At 42.6% G+C, this 19,376-nt stretch overlaps 2 protein-coding genes across 3 annotated transcripts in view; one reads left to right on the top strand and one right to left on the bottom strand.

Annotated features, from left to right (window-relative positions):
• Window positions 1–8,799, bottom strand: part of LOC110495989 (RNA polymerase II elongation factor ELL2) — a 40,861-nt gene extending 32,062 nt beyond the window's left edge. Inside the window, exons 1-2 of one of the 2 annotated variants that reach the window (XM_021571589.2) lie at window positions 8,627–8,799; window positions 5,475–5,522 (exon numbers count right to left, since the gene is read on the bottom strand). In XM_021571589.2, the coding sequence (XP_021427264.2) occupies window positions 5,475–5,522; window positions 8,627–8,764 (186 nt within the window). In that variant the 5' untranslated portion in view covers window positions 8,765–8,799. The remainder of the gene's footprint in view (window positions 1–5,474; window positions 5,523–8,626) is intronic. The other variant, XM_021571578.2, reaches the window with a different exon arrangement.
• A 2,853-nt stretch (window positions 8,800–11,652) lies between these two features.
• The window catches only part of LOC110495986 (peptidyl-prolyl cis-trans isomerase FKBP8), a 48,592-nt gene continuing 40,868 nt past the window's right edge, over window positions 11,653–19,376 (top strand). Inside the window, exons 1-3 of the mRNA XM_021571562.2 lie at window positions 11,653–12,279; window positions 12,667–12,836; window positions 13,142–13,230. Of these exons, the coding sequence (XP_021427237.2) occupies window positions 11,817–12,279; window positions 12,667–12,836; window positions 13,142–13,230 (722 nt within the window). The 5' untranslated portion in view covers window positions 11,653–11,816. The remainder of the gene's footprint in view (window positions 12,280–12,666; window positions 12,837–13,141; window positions 13,231–19,376) is intronic.

Raw genomic sequence — 19,376 nt, 5'->3', positions numbered from 1 at the left:
AATGGAATTAAGAATATATAAACATTTGGATGAGCAATGTCCAGGGAAATGATCAACGTTTTCAGTCACAATTTTGCGTTTACCTCCTATAATGCCTATAATTCCATGATATTGATCAAATGAAGCCTAGTTTGTTATAAGGTAACTTTAATAGGCTGAAGCGGATATTTTCTGTCCGTATGAGAGGAGGAAACATTCATGTTTGATATGCTAACGTTACTAGCTATCTAGCTGCGTGGTCTTGAAAGCTACATTTAATATGTGTACAAACGAGAAAATAAACCCTTTATTTGTCTGCACTGGCTTGTCAATTGTCACATTATTCAAGAGTGTAATATGGTTTAGTTGCATTATTCAAAATTGTAGCTAATCTGTTTTAGAGGAAAAGTTGCTTGTTTTGTTAAATAATTTGCAAGCTTACTGGCTAGACAGTGGCTACTGGCTAAGTTACTGTGATAGTGATATTTACGGTAAATTTAGAGCTGCCAAGGAAGAATGTCACGTTGCCAGCCACAACAAAAGGTAAGGCAAGGATGGCATGTAAATTGAAATGTTTACATACATATTATGTCAAGTGTAATCTCTTTACAAAGGTATTTTTTATTATTATTTCACCTTTATTTAACCAGGTAGGCCAGTTGAGAACAAGTTCTCATTTACAACTGCAACCTGGCCAAGATAAAGCAAAGCAGAGTGACACAAACAACACAGAGTTACACATGGAGTAAACAGACGTACAATCAATAACGCAATAGAAAGATCTATATACAGTGTGTACACATGCAGCAAGATTAGGGAGGTAAGGCAATAAATAGGCCATAGTGGCGAAGTAATTACAATTTAGCAATTAACACTGGAGTGATAGATGTGCAGAAAATGGATGTGCAAGTAGAGATACTGGGGTGCAAAAGAGCAAAAAAATAAATAACAATATGGGGATGAGTTAGTTGGGTGGGCTATTTACAGATGGGCTGTGTACAGGTGCAATGATCAGTAAGCAGCTCTGACAGCTGATGCTTAAAGTTAGTGAGGGAGATATGAGTCTCCAGATTCAGTGATTTTTGCAATTTGTTCCAGTCATTGGCAGCAGAGAACTGGAAGGAAAGGTGGCCTAAGGAGGAGTTGGCTTTGGGGATGACGAGAGAAATATACATTCTGGAGCGCGTGCTATGGGTGGGTGCTGCTATGGTGACCAGTGAGCTGAGACAAGGAGGGGCTTTACCTAGCAAAGACTTATAGATGACCTTGAGCCAGTGGGTTTGGCGACAAATATGAAGCGAGGGCCAGCCAACGAGAGAGCATACAGGTCGCAGTGGTGGGTAGTATATGGGGCTTTGGTGACAAAACGGATGGCACTGTGATAGACTACATCCAATTTTCTTTGTAGAATGTTGGAGTCTATTTTGTAAATGACATCGCCCAAGTCAAGGATCGGTAGGATACTCAGTTTTACAAGGGTATGTTTGGCAGCATGAGTGAAGGATGCTTTGTTGCGAAACAGGGAGCCGATTCTAGATAAAATTTTGGATTGGAGATGCTTAATGTGAGTCTGGAAGGAGAGTTTACAGTCTAACCAGACACCACCTCAGTTCCTGCCATCCAGAACATCTATACCAGGCGGTGTCAGAGGAAGGCCCTTAAAATTGCCAAAGACTCCAGCCACCCTAGTGATCATGTCCTCTTTGCTACCGCACGGCAAGTGGTACTGGAGCGCCAAGTCTAGGTCAAAGAGGCTTCTAAACAGCTTCTACCCCCAAGCCATAAAACCCCTGAACATTTAATCAAATGGCTACCCAGACTACTTACATTGCCTCCTCCCCTCTTTTACGCAGCTGTACTCTCTGTTATTATATAGGCATAGTCACTTTAATACCTCTACCTACATGTACATATTACCTCAATTAACCGGTGCCCCAGCATATTGACTCTGTACCGGTACCCCCTGTATATAGCCTCCACATTGACTCTATACCGGTACCCCCTGCATATAGCCTCCACATTGACTCTGTACCGGTACCCCCTGTATATAGCCTCCACATTGACTCTGTACCGGTACCCCCTGTATATAGCCTCCACATTGACTCTGTACCGGTACCCCCTGTATAGCCTCCACATTGACTCTGTACCAGTACCCCCTGTATATAGCCTCCACATTGTACCGATACCCCCTGTATATAGCCTCCACATTGACTCTGTACCGGTACCCCCTGTATATAGCCTCCACATTGACTCTGTACCAGTACCCCCTGTATAAAGCCTCCACATTGACTCTGTACCAGTACCCCCTGTATATAGCCTCCACATTGACTCTGTACCAGTACCCCCTGTATATAGCCTCCACATTGACTCTGTACCGATACCCCCTGTATATAGCCTCCACATTGACTCTGTACCAGTACCCCCTGTATATAGCCTCCACATTGACTCTGTACCAGTACCCCCTGTATATAGCCTCCACATTGACTCTGTACCAGTACCCCCTGTATATAGCCTCCACATTGACTCTGTACCGGTACCCCCTGTATATAGCCTCCACATTGACTCTGTACCGGTACCCCCTGTATATAGCCTCCACATTGACTCTGTACCGGTACCCCCTGTATATAGCCTCCACATTGACTCTGTACCAGTACCCCCTGTATAAAGCCTCCACATTGACTCTGTACCAGTACCCCCTGTATATAGCCTCCACATTGACTCTGTACCAGTACCCCCTGTATATAGCCTCCACATTGACTCTGTACCAGTACCCCCTGTACCAGTACCCCCTGTATATAGCCTCCACATTGACTCTGTACTGATACCCCCTGTATTTAGCCTCCACATTGACTCTGTACCGATACCCCCTGTATATAGCCTCCACATTGACTCTGTACCGGTACCCCCTGTATATAGCCTCCACATTGACTCTGTACCGGTACCCCCTGTATATAGCCTCCACATTGACTCTGTACCGGTACCCCCTGTATATAGCCTCCACATTGACTCTGTACCGGTACCCCCTGTATATAGCCTCCACATTGACTCTGTACCGGTACCCCCTGTATATAGCCTCCACATTGACTCTGTACCAGTACCCCCTGTATAAAGCCTCCACATTGACTCTGTACCAGTACCCCCTGTATATAGCCTCCACATTGACTCTGTACCAGTACCCCCTGTATATAGCCTCCACATTGACTCTGTACCAGTACCTCCTGTATAAAGCCTCCACATTGACTCTGTACCGGTACCCCCTGTATATAGCCTCCACATTGACTCTGTACCGATACCCCCTGTACCGGTACCCCCTGTATATAGCCTCCACATTGACTCTGTACCAGTACCCCCTGTATATAGCCTCCACATTGACTCTGTACCGGTACCCCCTGTATATAGCCTCCACATTGACTCTGTACCAGTACCCCCTGTATTAAGCCTCGCTATTGTTATTTTACTGCTGCCCTTTAATTATTTGTTACTTTTATTTCTTATTTTTGGGGGTCTTTAAAAAAAACTGCATTGTTGGTTAAGGGCTTGTAACTAAGCATTGTCTGTTGTATTCGGCGCATGTGACAAATAAAATTTGATTTGATTTTTGATTTGATCATTTGAGTGTCACTCGGATTTCCGTTTACTACGTTACATCTAGTCTATTGGACCAGCAGGGCACATCTGAGAGAACAATGCCGTCTATCACTGGTCACAAGCATCACCCCTCTCATCACATACCTACCCACTCCTCATCCACATCTCTTTTGGGCTGTGGGTGATGTCACCAGCTCAAGAGTACAGGAAAATGATATCACTCAACACTGTTTTTAAAATGTTAAGAGCTGCTGTAGATATGATGGGTAAGGACACTGTTTACCGTGACTGTACTGTTAGGAACCTTAGAGCCCATTGGTCCCCCTCTGTCTGGTGTACCCCAGTCTGCCACATTCACCACCATCCTCCCCCCATTAACAGCTTAATCTGCTCTCCCTCCAACGGCAGATAGCTCATTAATGCCCAACCGGCCAGCACAGGGGGCCGCTGTCAGAGGGGGAGGGAGCCTATGCTTGAATTCCGCCAAAGCAATTTGAATATATAATGTGCCAACAAAGATATAATCACAAAATCCTATTCAGTGATTAAAGCATACTTTAATTGCACACACTTAAAAAAGCTAAACAGAAGGACTGATGTCGCCTATCCGTATTCATCGCTTCGATTTTGCATATGTTCAATTACAACACTCGCTGGCTTGCATATGCCTTACATATGTTTCTGTTTACTTAAGCTACATTCTGTATCAGAGTACTTGATTATTTTCTGATGAAGCGCCATAAAGAACAGTGCAGACAGAGGGAGAACAACTCCACGGCTGCCATAGCATCCCCCTTTCCTCGTCTCGGCTCTTTCATGTCTACACAGAGACAACAGGCGTGGAGACATGGGGCTCCCTCGGGTTCACCAACTCCCCAACCTCCTCCCCCTCTCCAAACAAAGCCTTTTCAGTTGCCAGCCTGACCCAGTAACCTGGCTAGCAGCCTGGGGGTATAGTGTACCCTCTCTTAGGGTCTGTGTGAGCACACAGGCCAGCATTTGTGTACAGAGCAAAGTCACTTTGGTCAATGCAGGGATTAGAGCAGCTCCTTTTAGACAGGGCCGACCGATTGTGTAGTAAATGTGCAGTAGGCTAGCAAGCAGCGCTGGGGAGGGTGCTTTAGTGCCCCGGCTAATCTGGTTGGACACAGGCATCTTTCTTTACTGCTGCTTCACAGGAATGTCTTCTCCCTTTCACTGCCAAGTGTTTCTGTAGATTATGTGCTGGGTCTGACTACACTCAGCATCAAGGATAACATGACACATAGCTACAATTAAACAAACTTGGTTTGCAGTATTTATGCATTAGCATATTATCACATATTTTCCCCTGTAGTCAGATAAAAATCACAAACATGGTCCTGGAATACTGTGAGAATACCAGCTATATGCTTCCAGTTTTCAGAATAACTGGCAGTACTGTAGTTGTGTAAATAAAGACTCTGTATAAACATTGCTGTAGCATGTCTGATTGAATCCCGTTCTAAATGGAACATGGAAAGCTGAAGCATAACAACCCTAAACTCACACATGCCACAAATGCAAAGGAGGTCACATTAAATACTGATAGTCCCTTTGCAAGGCAGTCAAGCTATTATTGTATTTATAACAACAAATGTGAGAACAGCTCCATTCTACTGTATATCTCTGTAAGGCAACAATAACCACCAGCTGAAGAATAGAACAATAGAACAACATGTGCAATCTAATCAGGCAGGCCTTCAGGGTTTAGTCAGTGGATGCATGCAACTGAACTGCCCTCTTGTTTCAAGACATGTTTTTGAATCTCATAAAAAAATGCAGTGGAGGAACTGTTACGAATGTGCTGCCTGTACAGCAAATCAGAACTAATTCAAGCATTTCATTTCTGAAGCATTAGAAAGGAGGTGAAAACACATTCATCTCACCCCCTGGCTCCCCTTGAAGCAAATTGCTGGCTGATTTGGTAAGGATCCCTGGGGAGAGACAAAAAGAGGAAAGTGGTTATCATGTAATATAACAGACTCAAGCATTGCAGGTAAATACAATACGATTGAACCTAAAATACATCAGGTAAAATTAAATATTGAAATTAAATATTGTTATTTAATAATAAATATGACACATCTGGTCAAGCTCTGCTAGTAGATATATTTGCTGCGATTACACTCTCAATACCGGCAATTTCTCCCACAGCAATAATTACTTATTCATCAAGATAAGAATGTATTAAAACAGTGCTACTTCGTTCAGTGGGGCAAATTATACCATTAGCTAACCATCACAATAATTATAGTTTCCCATCCCTTATTTGCCCCCAATGACCGAAGTACAACCTCTTCAATGTTAATTCAATAATAAAACAACCCAGAGATCAATGTTGCTTCACCACTAATCTGCACTGGAATGTCTCTGATTAATCAATCTAGAGCACAGAAAACTGGTTTCACTCAACCAGTTCTCATAGTCAATTGGAAATTGGGGAGGGAGGAAAGGCGATAGAGAGCAAGTGAGAGAAAGAGGAGAGAGTGAGAGAGGGGAGATACAGAGCAAGTGAGAGAGAACAAGGGAGTGAGAGGGAGGGGAAAGATAGCAAGAGAGGGGAGAGCGAGAGAGGGAAGATACAGAGCAAGTGAGAGAGAACAAGAGAGTGAGAGAGAGGGGAGAGAGTGAGAGAGAGAGAGAGAGTGGGAGGGGAGATAGAGAGAATCAAGGAAAAAGCCTCATCACAAAGCCTTTAGAGTAGAATCCCTAATCATTTTCTCAGCTGATTTCTCATCAAAATGACTCTACCTTTGTTTACAAGTGAGATACATTTTATCAGCCCTCCGTACTGTGACCTGCACAAACATGCCCTCCATGTACAACGCTGTCCTCCATGTACAACGCTGTCCTCCATGTACAACGCTGCCCTCCAAATACAACGCTGCCCTCCAAATAAGCCTTTATGTAACTGTAAACACACTGCATGTTTCAAGTGTTCCTGAACAGTCAAGAAGGATCAGAACCTGTATATGACTAGTATGTGACATGGGAGAGAACAAAAACTGTCATCTCTGAGGTACTCCTAGCGATGATACAGGGTCAAGAGATAAGAGCCATTATCTGAAAGGTACAGCTGCAGCCATGGTCAACAGGCCTGTTTATCTATTGTAGACGGTTTTGGGAGAGGTCATCATGCTGCTCTCTTTCCCTCTGGTCATTGCTCAATAGGCCTACAGCTCGTGTTGTATTTTAAAAGGGAGGCTTATTAGGAATCCATTTGTTTTATGGGTCAGTTGCATGATGAACATTACGGGCTGGCACTTCATTTACTCATACAGAGCGAAACCCACAGAAACTGATAATGACCTGACTTAACAACCTTGTGAAGAAGCATGATGAACTAAATCCCACACTGTAGTTATACATGAGCTATACATATTTGGTTAAAAACTTGACTTATAAAAAAGCCTATTGAAAAGAGAGCAGACCCCTGTATACACTTCGTATCTGATTACATTCATGTCACTACAGCAGATGTGAGAGTTGCCATGCATTTTCATTGGGAAATGCAACCCATAGTTTAACAGCACCTGATGGACCGATGACCTCTGGAATTGGACGGGCTTCTAAATGTTTAAAGGGCAAAACAATGCACAAGAGCACAGCAACAAAACTTCCCTGCCGCCCGCCACCCAACAAACAACAACGGACTCGGGGGTTGGGGTGAAATTGACAGGGCCCCATCCAACTGCTGTCCAGATTTACAGCAATTGACTGTAGAGGTATCCAAGTTGTCCCTACTTTTCATAGTTACTACACAACTGCCTGTTGTAGGCTAAGTAAAATACTTAGTACTACTTAAGTAGTTTTTTGGGGGGGTATCTGTAAAGAAAATATGTACTTTTTACTCCATACATTTTCCCTGACACCCACAACTACTCATTATATTTCAAATGCTCAGGCAGGAGAGCAATAGGGTCCAATTCATACACGTATCAATATAACACATTGTCACCCTTACTGCCTCTGATCTGGCAGGCTCACTAAACACAAATGCTGCATTTGTAAATTGTGTCTGGGTGTTGGAGTGTGCCCCTGGCTGTCCAAAAATTCAATAAAATAAAGAAAAGTGTGCCATCTGGTTTGCTTAATATAAGGAATTTGATTGACAGCATTTACTTTTACTCAAGTATGACAATGTAGTACTTTTTCCACCACTGTACTTAAGTACATTTAAAACCAGATACTTTGACTTTTATTTGAGTAACTTCTATTAAGGTATCTTTATTTTTACTCAAGTATGACAGTTGACTACTTTTTCTACCACTGACAACAGGCATCAAATGAATTTTTAATCTCCAAAAAAACACATAGGCTAGGCTACAGTTACTTAGAAATGCTTACTGCATATTATCCATGTCACATAGGCGTACGGTTATTAGGCTACACATTTTTCAAACTGATAAACTGCAACATTATCAGAAACCATAACAGTTTATGTAGGCTATTGTACTTTTAAAGTAACACGATTGGTGGATAGATTTACAATTTACAATGAATGTTGAGTCCCATTATTCGCAGATAGGTTAAAGCGCTGATGAGAGCATAAATATGGTATTGCGCTATTTATTTTCAAATTCTAAGCATTATTTCTTTGTGTTTCTAAATGACGAATAGATGTTTGGACTATTAAGTCACATAAAATATGTTACTTCGAAACATCAATGATCACAGAGGCCATGCGCCACACGAATGAAAGTTAAATTGCTTTGAAAATGTCCTCCGATTGCTTTAAAACAACCTCAAATTGTGTATTGGGTGCTGTGGCATAACTTCTATGGTCCCATATAATCAAACAACCATAGACTACTAAAACTGTAAACTATGCCATCGATGAATAAACCATACATAGCCTAGTGTTCGCAGTGTACAACAAGCACAATAAACGATAGGCTACTAGGTCGCTGACACTTTCAGTACTTGATGGAACTTTTTACCCAGTGGTCTACCTCTTTTCATTGCGATTAGACTATAGTCGGAGTATCCAATTAAACAAACACCCAAGCAAGAGCAAATTAAATCGGATGGGACTTACCTTAAGATTTTGGTAGGCTTCAAGCGTTCGAATGGCGGTATCAGTTAGCTTGACGTGATACAGAGTTTTATTTTGAACGTTTTTGTTGATTTTTGCACAGGAGAGCCCATACCGATGCTCCTGTCTCAGCGCTGCCATGTCTACAACTGAGGTAAATTGGCGACATTCTCTGTGAAACGTCACTTGGACCGAGGCGGAGTTAACATTGCATGCGTCGCCGTGGTCACGTCACACACGCACACACACACACACACACACACACACACACACACACACACACACTTCATGAACATGTCTTTGCTATTATAATATCAAAACAAAAACATGCAATGTCATACTGTAGGTTAATTTAGAAGAATGTTTGCATAGGCTATCTTTTCTTCGTACTGAACTTGAAGGAAAAGGAGGAAAAGCTCTCTGTTAAATTATACCCCCATCTAGAGAGCCTTTCTCTAATAGACTGAAAGCAATTTGAGGTAGACCAATCACAGAAAAAATGCTGAATATATAGTATAGGCCTACTGGCTCTATGTCACCAAAATCTTTTGAAAGATTGCTTGTGTGACACATAAATGCTATGTTTTGGTATGCTTCTATTGTAAATAATAATGAATCATAATCATTGTTATTACTATATTTCATGTGATGATTATTATAATATAATCTCCCTATTGGGTAATAAAAAACAAATGTGTTTATAACCTAGGATCCAATTTATTCTTACAGCCCTGAAGTCATAATAATCGCCACATTGAAAACCATGGAAATATGAAATCTAGAAAAAAATATTTAAAAAACTATTTTATTCTGAACTAGATTAAAAATACAAAAATATACTCTGTTGATCTGGAGGGCCAATCCCGTGCTCGCAGACAGATGATGTGAAACGGACAGTGATGAGAAACGAGGGAATTTGGGTTAATTAAAAGGCATAATCCTTAACAGTCAAGATGCTTGGGCCTTGGATTAATAAGGAGCTCTCTCACAGTCACAAATGGAGTCTTTAATTGCATATGGCTGTCTGAGGTTCTCTATGACTATCTGAACCAGACTATATCAACAACACTTATCACAGCAAATATATAGTGTACAGTGCAGTATGCTGTCTATTGACAATAATGTAAGAGAAAATACTGAATTCAGACTACCAAAATCACACAAACTACCAAAATACATAGTATGCACACATTATTTTATCATTTTAATTTATTTGAATACAGCAGAAAGTAGATACTTGGCATTGGAATTGGCATTCTTTAGTGCATTTAGTTTAACTCAGATAACAATTTCCCCATTGAGCGGTCAATTAAATCATTCATCTAACATTATTTTGAGATTTTCCATCCAGATAGTTTGCATATTTTTTAAATCAGTCCATACAGAATTGGTACAACAAGACATCCAGCTATAAGTGTAAACCTGTCTATCTCAATACCCATTTCAGGTAAATAACCATAGCAAGCTGGAGTCTTTTATCTCCCTCACTAACTTTAAGCATCAGCTGTCAGAGCAGCTTACAGATCATTGCACCTGTACACAGCCCATCTGTAAATAGCCCACCCCATCCCCATTTTGATATTTATTTTTTGCTCCTTTGCACCCCAGTATCTCTACTTGCACGTTCACCTTCTGCACATCTATCACTCCAGTGTTTAATTGCTAAATTGTAATTATTTTGCCACTATGGCCTATTGCCTTTCCTCCCTAATTGTACTACATTTGCACACACTATATATATATTTTTCTATTGTGTTATTGACTGTACATTTGTTTATCCCATGTGTAACTCTGTGTTGTTGTTTGTGTCGCACTGCTTTGCTTTATATTGGCCAGGTCGCAGTTGTAAATGAGAAATTATTCACTGAATGGCTCATTTTACCTTCAGTCAAATTGGGAAAGTGGTCTTAAGTTTAGGCATGACAGTCTGAATATTTTTGTTTCACTTTTCCTCTTGCGACATGACCAGAAACAGCAATGACACACTCAAAAAAGCAGCTTTTAATAACTTTATACAATTCCTGCAATCTCTCAGTAACTTTATCCGAATGAATAAAACAAATATGTTATATTATGTTGACACAGTGCCAGGGGATATCTAACAGACACTCCAAATTATGCACACAACAAACATTTGTGTCATTGTTTTAAAAAAAAAAACAGTTTTCATTTAAATTGTGAGTGCATTTTGAATTGAGGGCTGTGTATACTGATATTGGTTGAAGGCTGCCATGCCATGAGTTATTAAGATAATACACTCTAGTCACTAAAGGACCGAGCCCAGTCTTGTCTTGAAAGTGTTGTTTACTGGTTCCTCTTCCACAGAAGGTATGTGGCAACCCTAGAAAAACCTGTTCTGTTTGTAGAAATATACTATCCCCAGATCCTATAGTAATATCTAGATTGTGCCACTCAAATGTTCCTGTTTGATTGATTTTCCCTTCAAACGTATTAGACGATTAAATCAGTGAAAGAAAGTGCGTACATTGTTGCTGATAAGTATATTAAGGGAAATCCACTCAACTCAATAAAAAAGCACCCATCGTCTCACACAGGTCATCAGGGCCATTCTAGGTCTCCCCTCTTAACACTTGTCTACTTAAAAAGGGAAAATAAGATATTGTGCCACATAGTAAAACAAAACCCAAGACGGCAGTCCCTGAGATCTTATTGGTGGAAAGCATTTATGGAAACGGCATGATGGAGCAGCACGATGAAGTCATTAAGAAGCTTACAGACTTTCAAGAAGATTAGATTTTACTCTTCTAATCCTACAGATTACAGCCGCGCAAGCCTGCTGACTGAATGTGCTTCATTTGTTGTACAATTTCTTTCCATTGATAATTTCTTGTTGCTCCTAACTCTCTGGAATATGTAGGCTAACAAGGAGTAGCAAGATTGAGAGGAGGTTGAGGTGAGACTGTGTATAGCTCTAGTTGGTAAAGCAAAGTTCTGGAAAACAATTGATGCAACCGGGATTTGGGGCTGGTTATGGATGTTTTTAAATTGGATTTAACAGGAATGTGGATTTCGGTTTTCATAAAAACTACAGACCGTTGCTAATGGATGAAGGCACCTCTCAGCCGTAACTAGACCGAACGACTGCTTCCACACTACAGAATCAACCGGCCAGGCAGGCATCGTGGGGATAGATAGGCTGGAGGAAGATCATCTCTCTTGGAGGCCTTTACAGATGGTGTCCATTGCTCCCGGTAGTGAGATGGAGACAGAGCCCTGCCCTGGAGAGCAAGAGAAGCGGGTTGTGGAGACCAATGAGCCAGAGTTGAAGGAGGCCTACACAGGTCCTGGTGACAAGGACAGTCAGAAAGAGAAGGAACTGTCCCATGGGCCTCAGCAGGAAGATACGGAGCCCCATGGGGAGGGAGACCCCAGGACAGAATGCCAGGGTGGAGGTAATGCTGGCACTACATTAAACACCCTCTCTGTCCCAGAGAAGACAGAGACCCCCTGTGTGGAAGAGAGGAAGCTGAAGAAGACCCCCAGTTTTGCAAAAACAGTGAGGTTCTGCGAGACACAGTCTGTGGAGGACAGGGAGAGCTCAGAGGAGAGTCTCTTCCCAGACCATGAGATGGTGCAGTGGATCTCCTCCAGCTTTGAGGAGCTGTTCCTGGCTGAAGACTGGGAGGACATCACAGGTACTCATTCAATACAGTCATCATCATAAAACGTTTAAGCAATTATGTTGGAATATTGAAATGCTTTGTTGAAGCAATATTGCACTCATGGCAAACTTTGTTGTTCTATTGTAAACACATTTGTTTGTCAATTGTTGTGGCACTGCCTGTAATTTGCATGCAAACAAATTCAACATAATTTTTTTTGAGTTATGTTTCTTCGTGGTCATGGCAATTTAATTAATGAAATTATGTTTCATTTAAACTGTATTACATGACATTATGCCCTTTCCTATTTTTTTTCTTCTCCAAGTGCTTCTTTGATCAACAACAAGCAGATTAACCCTCTGCCACCTCTTTCACCCTCCTCCTTCTCTCTGTCCGTCCCTTGATCCTTCCTTCTCCCAGATGACCGCCTGTTGAGGAAGAAGGTGCTGGCGCCTGGCCCCCAGAAAGCTGAGCACCCAGCCTGGGGTCAGGAGGTCACAGTCAAAATGCAGGGAGTGCTGGAGGATCGGAGTGTGGTGGAGAAAGACCGTAAACTGGTGTTCGTCATCGGAGAGGGAGATGTCAACCAGGTGGGATCTAAAGACATTCTGATTGACAGGACAGGTTCCAACACACCTATCCTGCACCCTGTCACACACAACTGCATTTTCTAAGCATAACACAGGGTTGGACTTATCCTTCAGAGAATGTACATGTGATAGCTATAGGTCTCAGTGTAGCCATAACACAACAGAACTAGAAATTGTCCATTGGTATTCTATATTTCTATAGTGTTTAAATGTATGCGAGGTAAATGAATAACTCTTCATATGTGTGCAAATAAACCATTAACAGTGAGGGAGCTGTGGGTAACACAATGCTTTTTGACACACAGGCCCTGGAGGAGTGTGCTATGGCCATGCAACAGGACGAGATCACATTACTGCTGGCAGATTCACAGTACACCTATGGACTTCTGGGAAGGTAAACACCGCTGGGAGTATCATGATCAAGAGCACCACTTTAGGGAAAAGACACAATCACAACAATAATATATACAGTTCAAGTCCAAGTTTGGACACACCTACTCATTCCAGGGTTTTTCTTAATTCTTTTATATTTTCTACATTGTAGAATAATAGTGTAGACATCAAAACAATGAAATAACACATATAGAATCATGTAATAAGCAAAAAAGTGTTAAACAAATCAAAATATATTTTATATTTGAGATTCTTCAAAGTAGCCAGCCTTTGCCTTGATGACAGCTTTGCACACTCTTAGCATTCTCTCAACCAGCTTCATGAGGTAGTCACCTGGAATTAATTTCAATTAACAGCTGTGCTTTGTTAAAAGTTCATTTGTTCAATTTCTTTCCTTCTTAATGGTAAAAGACCAAGTCCATATTACAGCAAGAACAGCTCAAATATATGTATTTAACCTTTATTTAACTAGGCAAGACAGTTAAGAACAACTTCTTATTTACAATGACTGCCTACTCCAGCCAAACTCAAATGATGCTGGGCCAATTGTGCACTGCCCTATATGACTCCCAATCACGGACAGATGTGATACAGCCTGGATTTGAACCAGGGACTGTGCAAAGGTCCCTGAATCCCTGGATTTGAACCAGGGACCTCTATGCACTGAGATGCAGTGCCTTAGACCACTGCGCCACATGGGAGCCCAAATAAGCAAAAAGAAACGACAGTCCGTCATAACTTTAAGACATGAAGGACAGTCAATCCGGAACATTTCAAGAACTTTGAAAGTTTCTTCAAAGTGCAGTCGCAAAAACCATCAAGCTCTATGATGAAACTGGCACTCATGAGGACCGCCACATGAAAGGAAGACACAGAGTTACCTTCCACATCTCAACATCAACTGTTCAGAGGAGACTGAGTGAATCAAGCCTTCATGGTCGAATTGCTGCAAGGAAACCACTACTAAAGGACACCAATAAGAAGAGACTTGCTTGAGCCAAGAAACACGAGCAATGGACATTAGACCAGTGGAAATCTGTCCTTTGGTCTGCGATTTTTGGTTCCAATCGCTGTGTCTTTGTTCAGACGCAGAGTAGGTGAATGGATGATCTCTGCATGTCTGGTTCCCACCGTGAAGCATGGATGAGGTGTGATGGTGTGGGGGTGCTTTGCTAATGACACTGTCTGTGATTTATTTATAATTCAAGGCACACTTATTATGGCTAACACAGCATTCTGCAGCGATACATCATCCCATCTGGTTTGCGCTTAGTGGGACTATCATTTGTTGTAAAACTCAAACATAGACTTGGCCATCCATCACCCCTCATTTTAATAAGGAATGTAACATATATTATCACACTAAGGGGCAGTCCTAGTGTACCTGCTGATCAGAGGGCAGCCTGACTAATGAACCATTAACGGGAGCAGATGGCTTCCTCCACACACCCTTCACACTCGGCCAGAGGCCTCTACCCTCCCTCACGCTCTATGGGATGACACCACTAAAATTACAGCCAATGGCTTGGGTTTACAACCCACACCCCATTAATAAGCCATTGCATGTATAGAACGTAACACATTGACACCTGTGGAGCCGAAACAAACTCATATCATACTTCACATCCAATACTTACTTCAACACTGTAACCTGATCATTATTTTCCAAATTACCGCTTGAGTTGTAAAAGAAAACTAACTGAACGAAATGGCATAAATTCAGTTATTTGTTGGCAAATGTCATGCTACCTTCATAAAAAGTGTAAAACAATTTTGTTCATCCACAGCCATATAACTGCGTGTTTCTAACAGGTAAACAAAATAGGATAAAGCTAATGAACAGTGTGCCACGCAACATGTGTAATCTCCCACATAGATTACCCAATCATCAGGTTGTTTAGGATCTTCCTCTTGATATTTACATACAACTGAATGTAGCTAATTGAGATGAGACAAACAATTTGTGGACAAAGCAGTTTAAAGATAAAACAGCTGTCCTATATGTAAAGATTTGTTGTTTGCACTCTACTTTCCAGAATATAGCCGTTTCTGAGGATCCATGGGCAAGGGTTCCCTTAGACTGTGTCATGCCTCTGTGTGGTTTGTATTTCTTGCCAGAGCCTGATGCAGTGTAAAGCGTGCATCGCAAGTCTTCCGCTCTGTTACGCGTGGTCCTATGCTATGTGTGAGGTCTTGTTTGTATTGAGTTTGTGGAGCTCTAGAGGTCCAGAGTAGTTGTTCAATTCTATTTTAGAAAAATAAGGGTGAGAGGAAGGTGATCCTCTGAGGTGAATCTCTCCCTCTGTCTCTGAGGTGAGTCCCCTGGTATGTCTGTCTGTCCCTGAGGTGCGTCCCCTGGTCTGCCTGCCCCTGAGGTGAGTCCCTTGGTCTGTCTGTTTCTGAGGTGAATCTCTCCCTCTGTCCCTGAGGTGTGTCCCCTGGTCTGCCTGTCCCTGAGGTGAGTCCCCTGGTCTGTCTGTCCCTGAGGCGAGTCCCCTGGTCTGTCTGTCCCTGAGGTGAGTCCCCTGGTCTGTCTGTCCCTGAGGTGAGTCCCCTGGTCTGTCTGTCCCTGAGGTGAGTCCCCTGGTCTGTCTGTTCCTGACGTGAGTCCCCTGTTCTGTCTGTTCCTGACGTGAGTCCCCTGGTCTGTCTGTCCCTGAGGTGAGTCCCCTGGTCTGTCTGTTTCTGAGGCGATTCCCTGGTCTGTGAGTAGACAGAGAGAGATAGAGAAGCAGGTAGACAGGCAGGCTGGAGCTCTGTTAATGATTGTTTTGATGCAGCTGATTAGGACTGTGTACTGTGGAGTCAAATTTAGCCCTTCCCCTGAGGTAGTCCTCCTGGGCCCCGTGCCAGCTCCTAAAAGGGTGGTGACTAAGCTGTTTGAGTAAATTCTCCCTGCTGTGATGTCCATCAATGAAATACAGCTAGTCGTGTCTCAGAGGCTTGAAGCTTGAATGAGATCTTTTTAGAATATGTAACAGAGAGTTACATAAATGAATGAAACAAGCCATATTGCTTTTTGCCATGATGTGATTCAAAGTTGAAGGATGGTAAAATAATTGAAACTAAAATGTCAAGATAAAAGCTACTTTAAAAATAATACCATGCAGTGTATTCTATTTGCAGAAGAAATGTGACAGTTCCAGTGTGTAAAAAGCGTAAAATGACAGAGACGAAGAGGGAGAATGTCATTACTCTCTACCCATTCTCTGATGGATACATTGATTGAACCCTGTCGGTCGCCTGTTGCAGACAGCGGCAATGTCTTTGTTGAGAGCACTTCACAGCTATTTGTCTGAATCAGACAGCCTGATTCACTGGTAGGGATGCACCTGGCGTATTGTGTGGGTGCTGCTGCCTGCTGCACCTGATCCTAAAAGACTTGATGGATTACTACAGTGATGGTTTTACAGTATGTTAGGATATGGCCAAGGAAATCCCTGGAACAGTCTTCATGAGCAGCAATTTACCTGCTTCCATACGACAGATAGGCTGGCGAGAGGTTTATGGGGTAAATCGAGTGGAAAGCACACTGACATTTGTGCTGCCAGATCTGGCAGGAATGAGCCATGGAACATAGCAATAAAGGATTGACTCCATCATCACAGCCGTCTCTGACACAAGTATCTTATGTCAAAAGCATCCTGAAACAGGGTCAGAGCATTTCCGGAGAGATACAGACTAGACTCTGTCATTTGCCACATCATAATCATAAACCCATGGAGAGCAACATCTGTGGATCTGCACTCAGGACAAAGACCAACACCGTTAAAATGTCCTGGGGGCACGAGGAGTCTGCCCCCCTCAGCTCCTTACAGACCCAAAGTCAACAACACAAACATGTGCACTGACAGCTGTTGTGATTGCATTAGGTTTATTCAGGATAAAGATCATCTTTGCAAATATTAGGAAAGCTAATCAATTCCAGTTGTAGTCCTCAGTTGACACCCTTTTTATTTGACATTTGTTCAAAACACTGAATTCATATCTTTGATTCATTTTGTAATAGAAAAAGGGCTACACACTATAGCAGGATTGCAAAGGGAAGTTGCATGAGAAAGTTCTGTTCAACAGAACAGCATTTTTGGCAGAGGTTTGTTTTCTTGGCAGAGATGAAAGCCATGTTAATGATGCATGATGGAGAGAGCAGTTTTTATTTACTATGATACGGGGACATGTCAAACAGTCTAACGAACACACCTAACAGGGCTTTGTAGAGTCAACCCAAGGTCTATCCACTATTTGATGTGCTGTGTAATAGTCAAAGGGTGAGGAATACTATCCATTTAACTCATGCAGAAGGATTACCACATTCCAAACATGTGAGACCAGCAGAGAAAAATTGGATACACAATGGCTATCAGATGGCAGTCATGCTCAGATTTCTGCATGGAGCAAAGCAAACAAGTTTGTCCAAAGAAAGAGGTGAGGAATATCTCCTGCATTGATCTCAGGTGTACTGGGCCTGCTGGCCACTGGACCCTGGGGATGAAAATTGCAATGACCAGCCAGTACTGGTGGGGCTGGAGCTTGTCTTCAGTTTATTGGTGTCCTCTTCATCTAAAGGTTGAATGTTTACCCCCCCACACACACACACACACACACACACACACACACACACACACACACACACACACACACACACACACATACACATACACATACACACATACATACATATGGATAGGGTGGCAGCCAGGCAGCCTCTGGCTTAATGTGATATCAAATGAAGCCACATCTGAAGCATTTGAAAGTCAACTAGGCATATCATATCACTTCTCAATCTAATTCCAAACATCAACACACATCTTGAAAGCCATGCTGTAGTTCTGCTCTTTGATGGTCCACTATATATACAAAAGTATGTGGACACCCGTTCAAATAAGTGGATTTGACTATTTAAGCCACACCCGTTGCTGACAGGTGTATACAAATCGAGCACACAGCCATGCATCTCCATAGACAAACATTGGCAGCAGAATGGCCTTACTGAAGAGCTCAGTGACTTTACTTGTGGCACCGTCATAGAATGCCCCCTTTCTAACAAGTCAGTTCGTCAAATATCTGCCCTGATAGTGCTGCCCCGGTCAACTGTAAGTGCTGTTATTGTGAAGTGGAAGCATCTAGGAGCAACAATGGCTCAGCTGTGAAGTGGTAGGCCACACAAGCTCACAGAACGGGACTGCCGAGTGCTGAAGCGCATAACGTGCAAAAATTGTCTTCCCTCATTTGCAACACTCACTACCGAGTTCCAAACGGCCTCTGGAAGCAACGTCAGCAAAAGAACTGCATGTCGGGAGCTTCATGAAATGGGTTTCCATGGCCGAGCAGCCGCACACAAGCCTAAGATCACCATGTGCAATCCCAAGCGTCGGCTGAAGTAGTGTAAAACTTGCCGCCATTGGACTCTGGAGCAGTGGAAACGCGTTTTCTGGAGTGATAACTCACACTTCACCATCTGGCAGACCGACGGACAAATGCATAGTGCTAACTGTAAAGTTTGGTGTATGAGGAATATAATGGTCTGGGGATGTTTTTCATGGTTCGTGCTAGGCCCCTTAGTTCCAGTGAAGGGAAATCGTAATGCTACAGCATACAATGACATTCTAGACGATGCTGTGCTTCCGACTGATGTTTCGTATTGCGTCAGATAACAATATTGACGAATACGCTGATTCGGTGTGCGTGCTCATTAGAACGTGCGTTGAAGATGTCGTTCCCATAGCAACGATTAAAATATTCCCTAACCAGAAACCTTGGATTGATGGCAGCATTCGCGTGAAACTGAAAGCACGAACCACTGCTTTTAATCAGGGCAAGGTGTCTGGTAACATGACCGAATACAAACAGTGCAGCTATTCCCTCCGCAAGGCTATCAAACAAGCTAAGCGTCAGTACAGAGACAAAGTAGAATCTCAATTCAACGGCTCAGACACAAGAGGCATGTGGCAGGGTCTACAGTCAAATCACGGACTACAGGAAGAAATCCAGCCCAGTCACGGACCAGGATGTCTTGCTCCCAGGCAGACTAAATAACTTTTTTGCCCGCTTTGAGGACAATACAGTGCCACTGACACGGCCTGCAACGAAAACATGCGGTCTCTCCTTCACTGCAGCCGAGGTGAGTAAGACATTTAAACGTGTTAA

Source organism: Oncorhynchus mykiss, chromosome 2 (genome assembly GCF_013265735.2).
Source record: "Oncorhynchus mykiss isolate Arlee chromosome 2, USDA_OmykA_1.1, whole genome shotgun sequence".
Lineage (NCBI taxonomy): Eukaryota > Metazoa > Chordata > Actinopteri > Salmoniformes > Salmonidae > Oncorhynchus > Oncorhynchus mykiss.
This window is presented reverse-complemented; position numbering and strand designations above follow the sequence as displayed.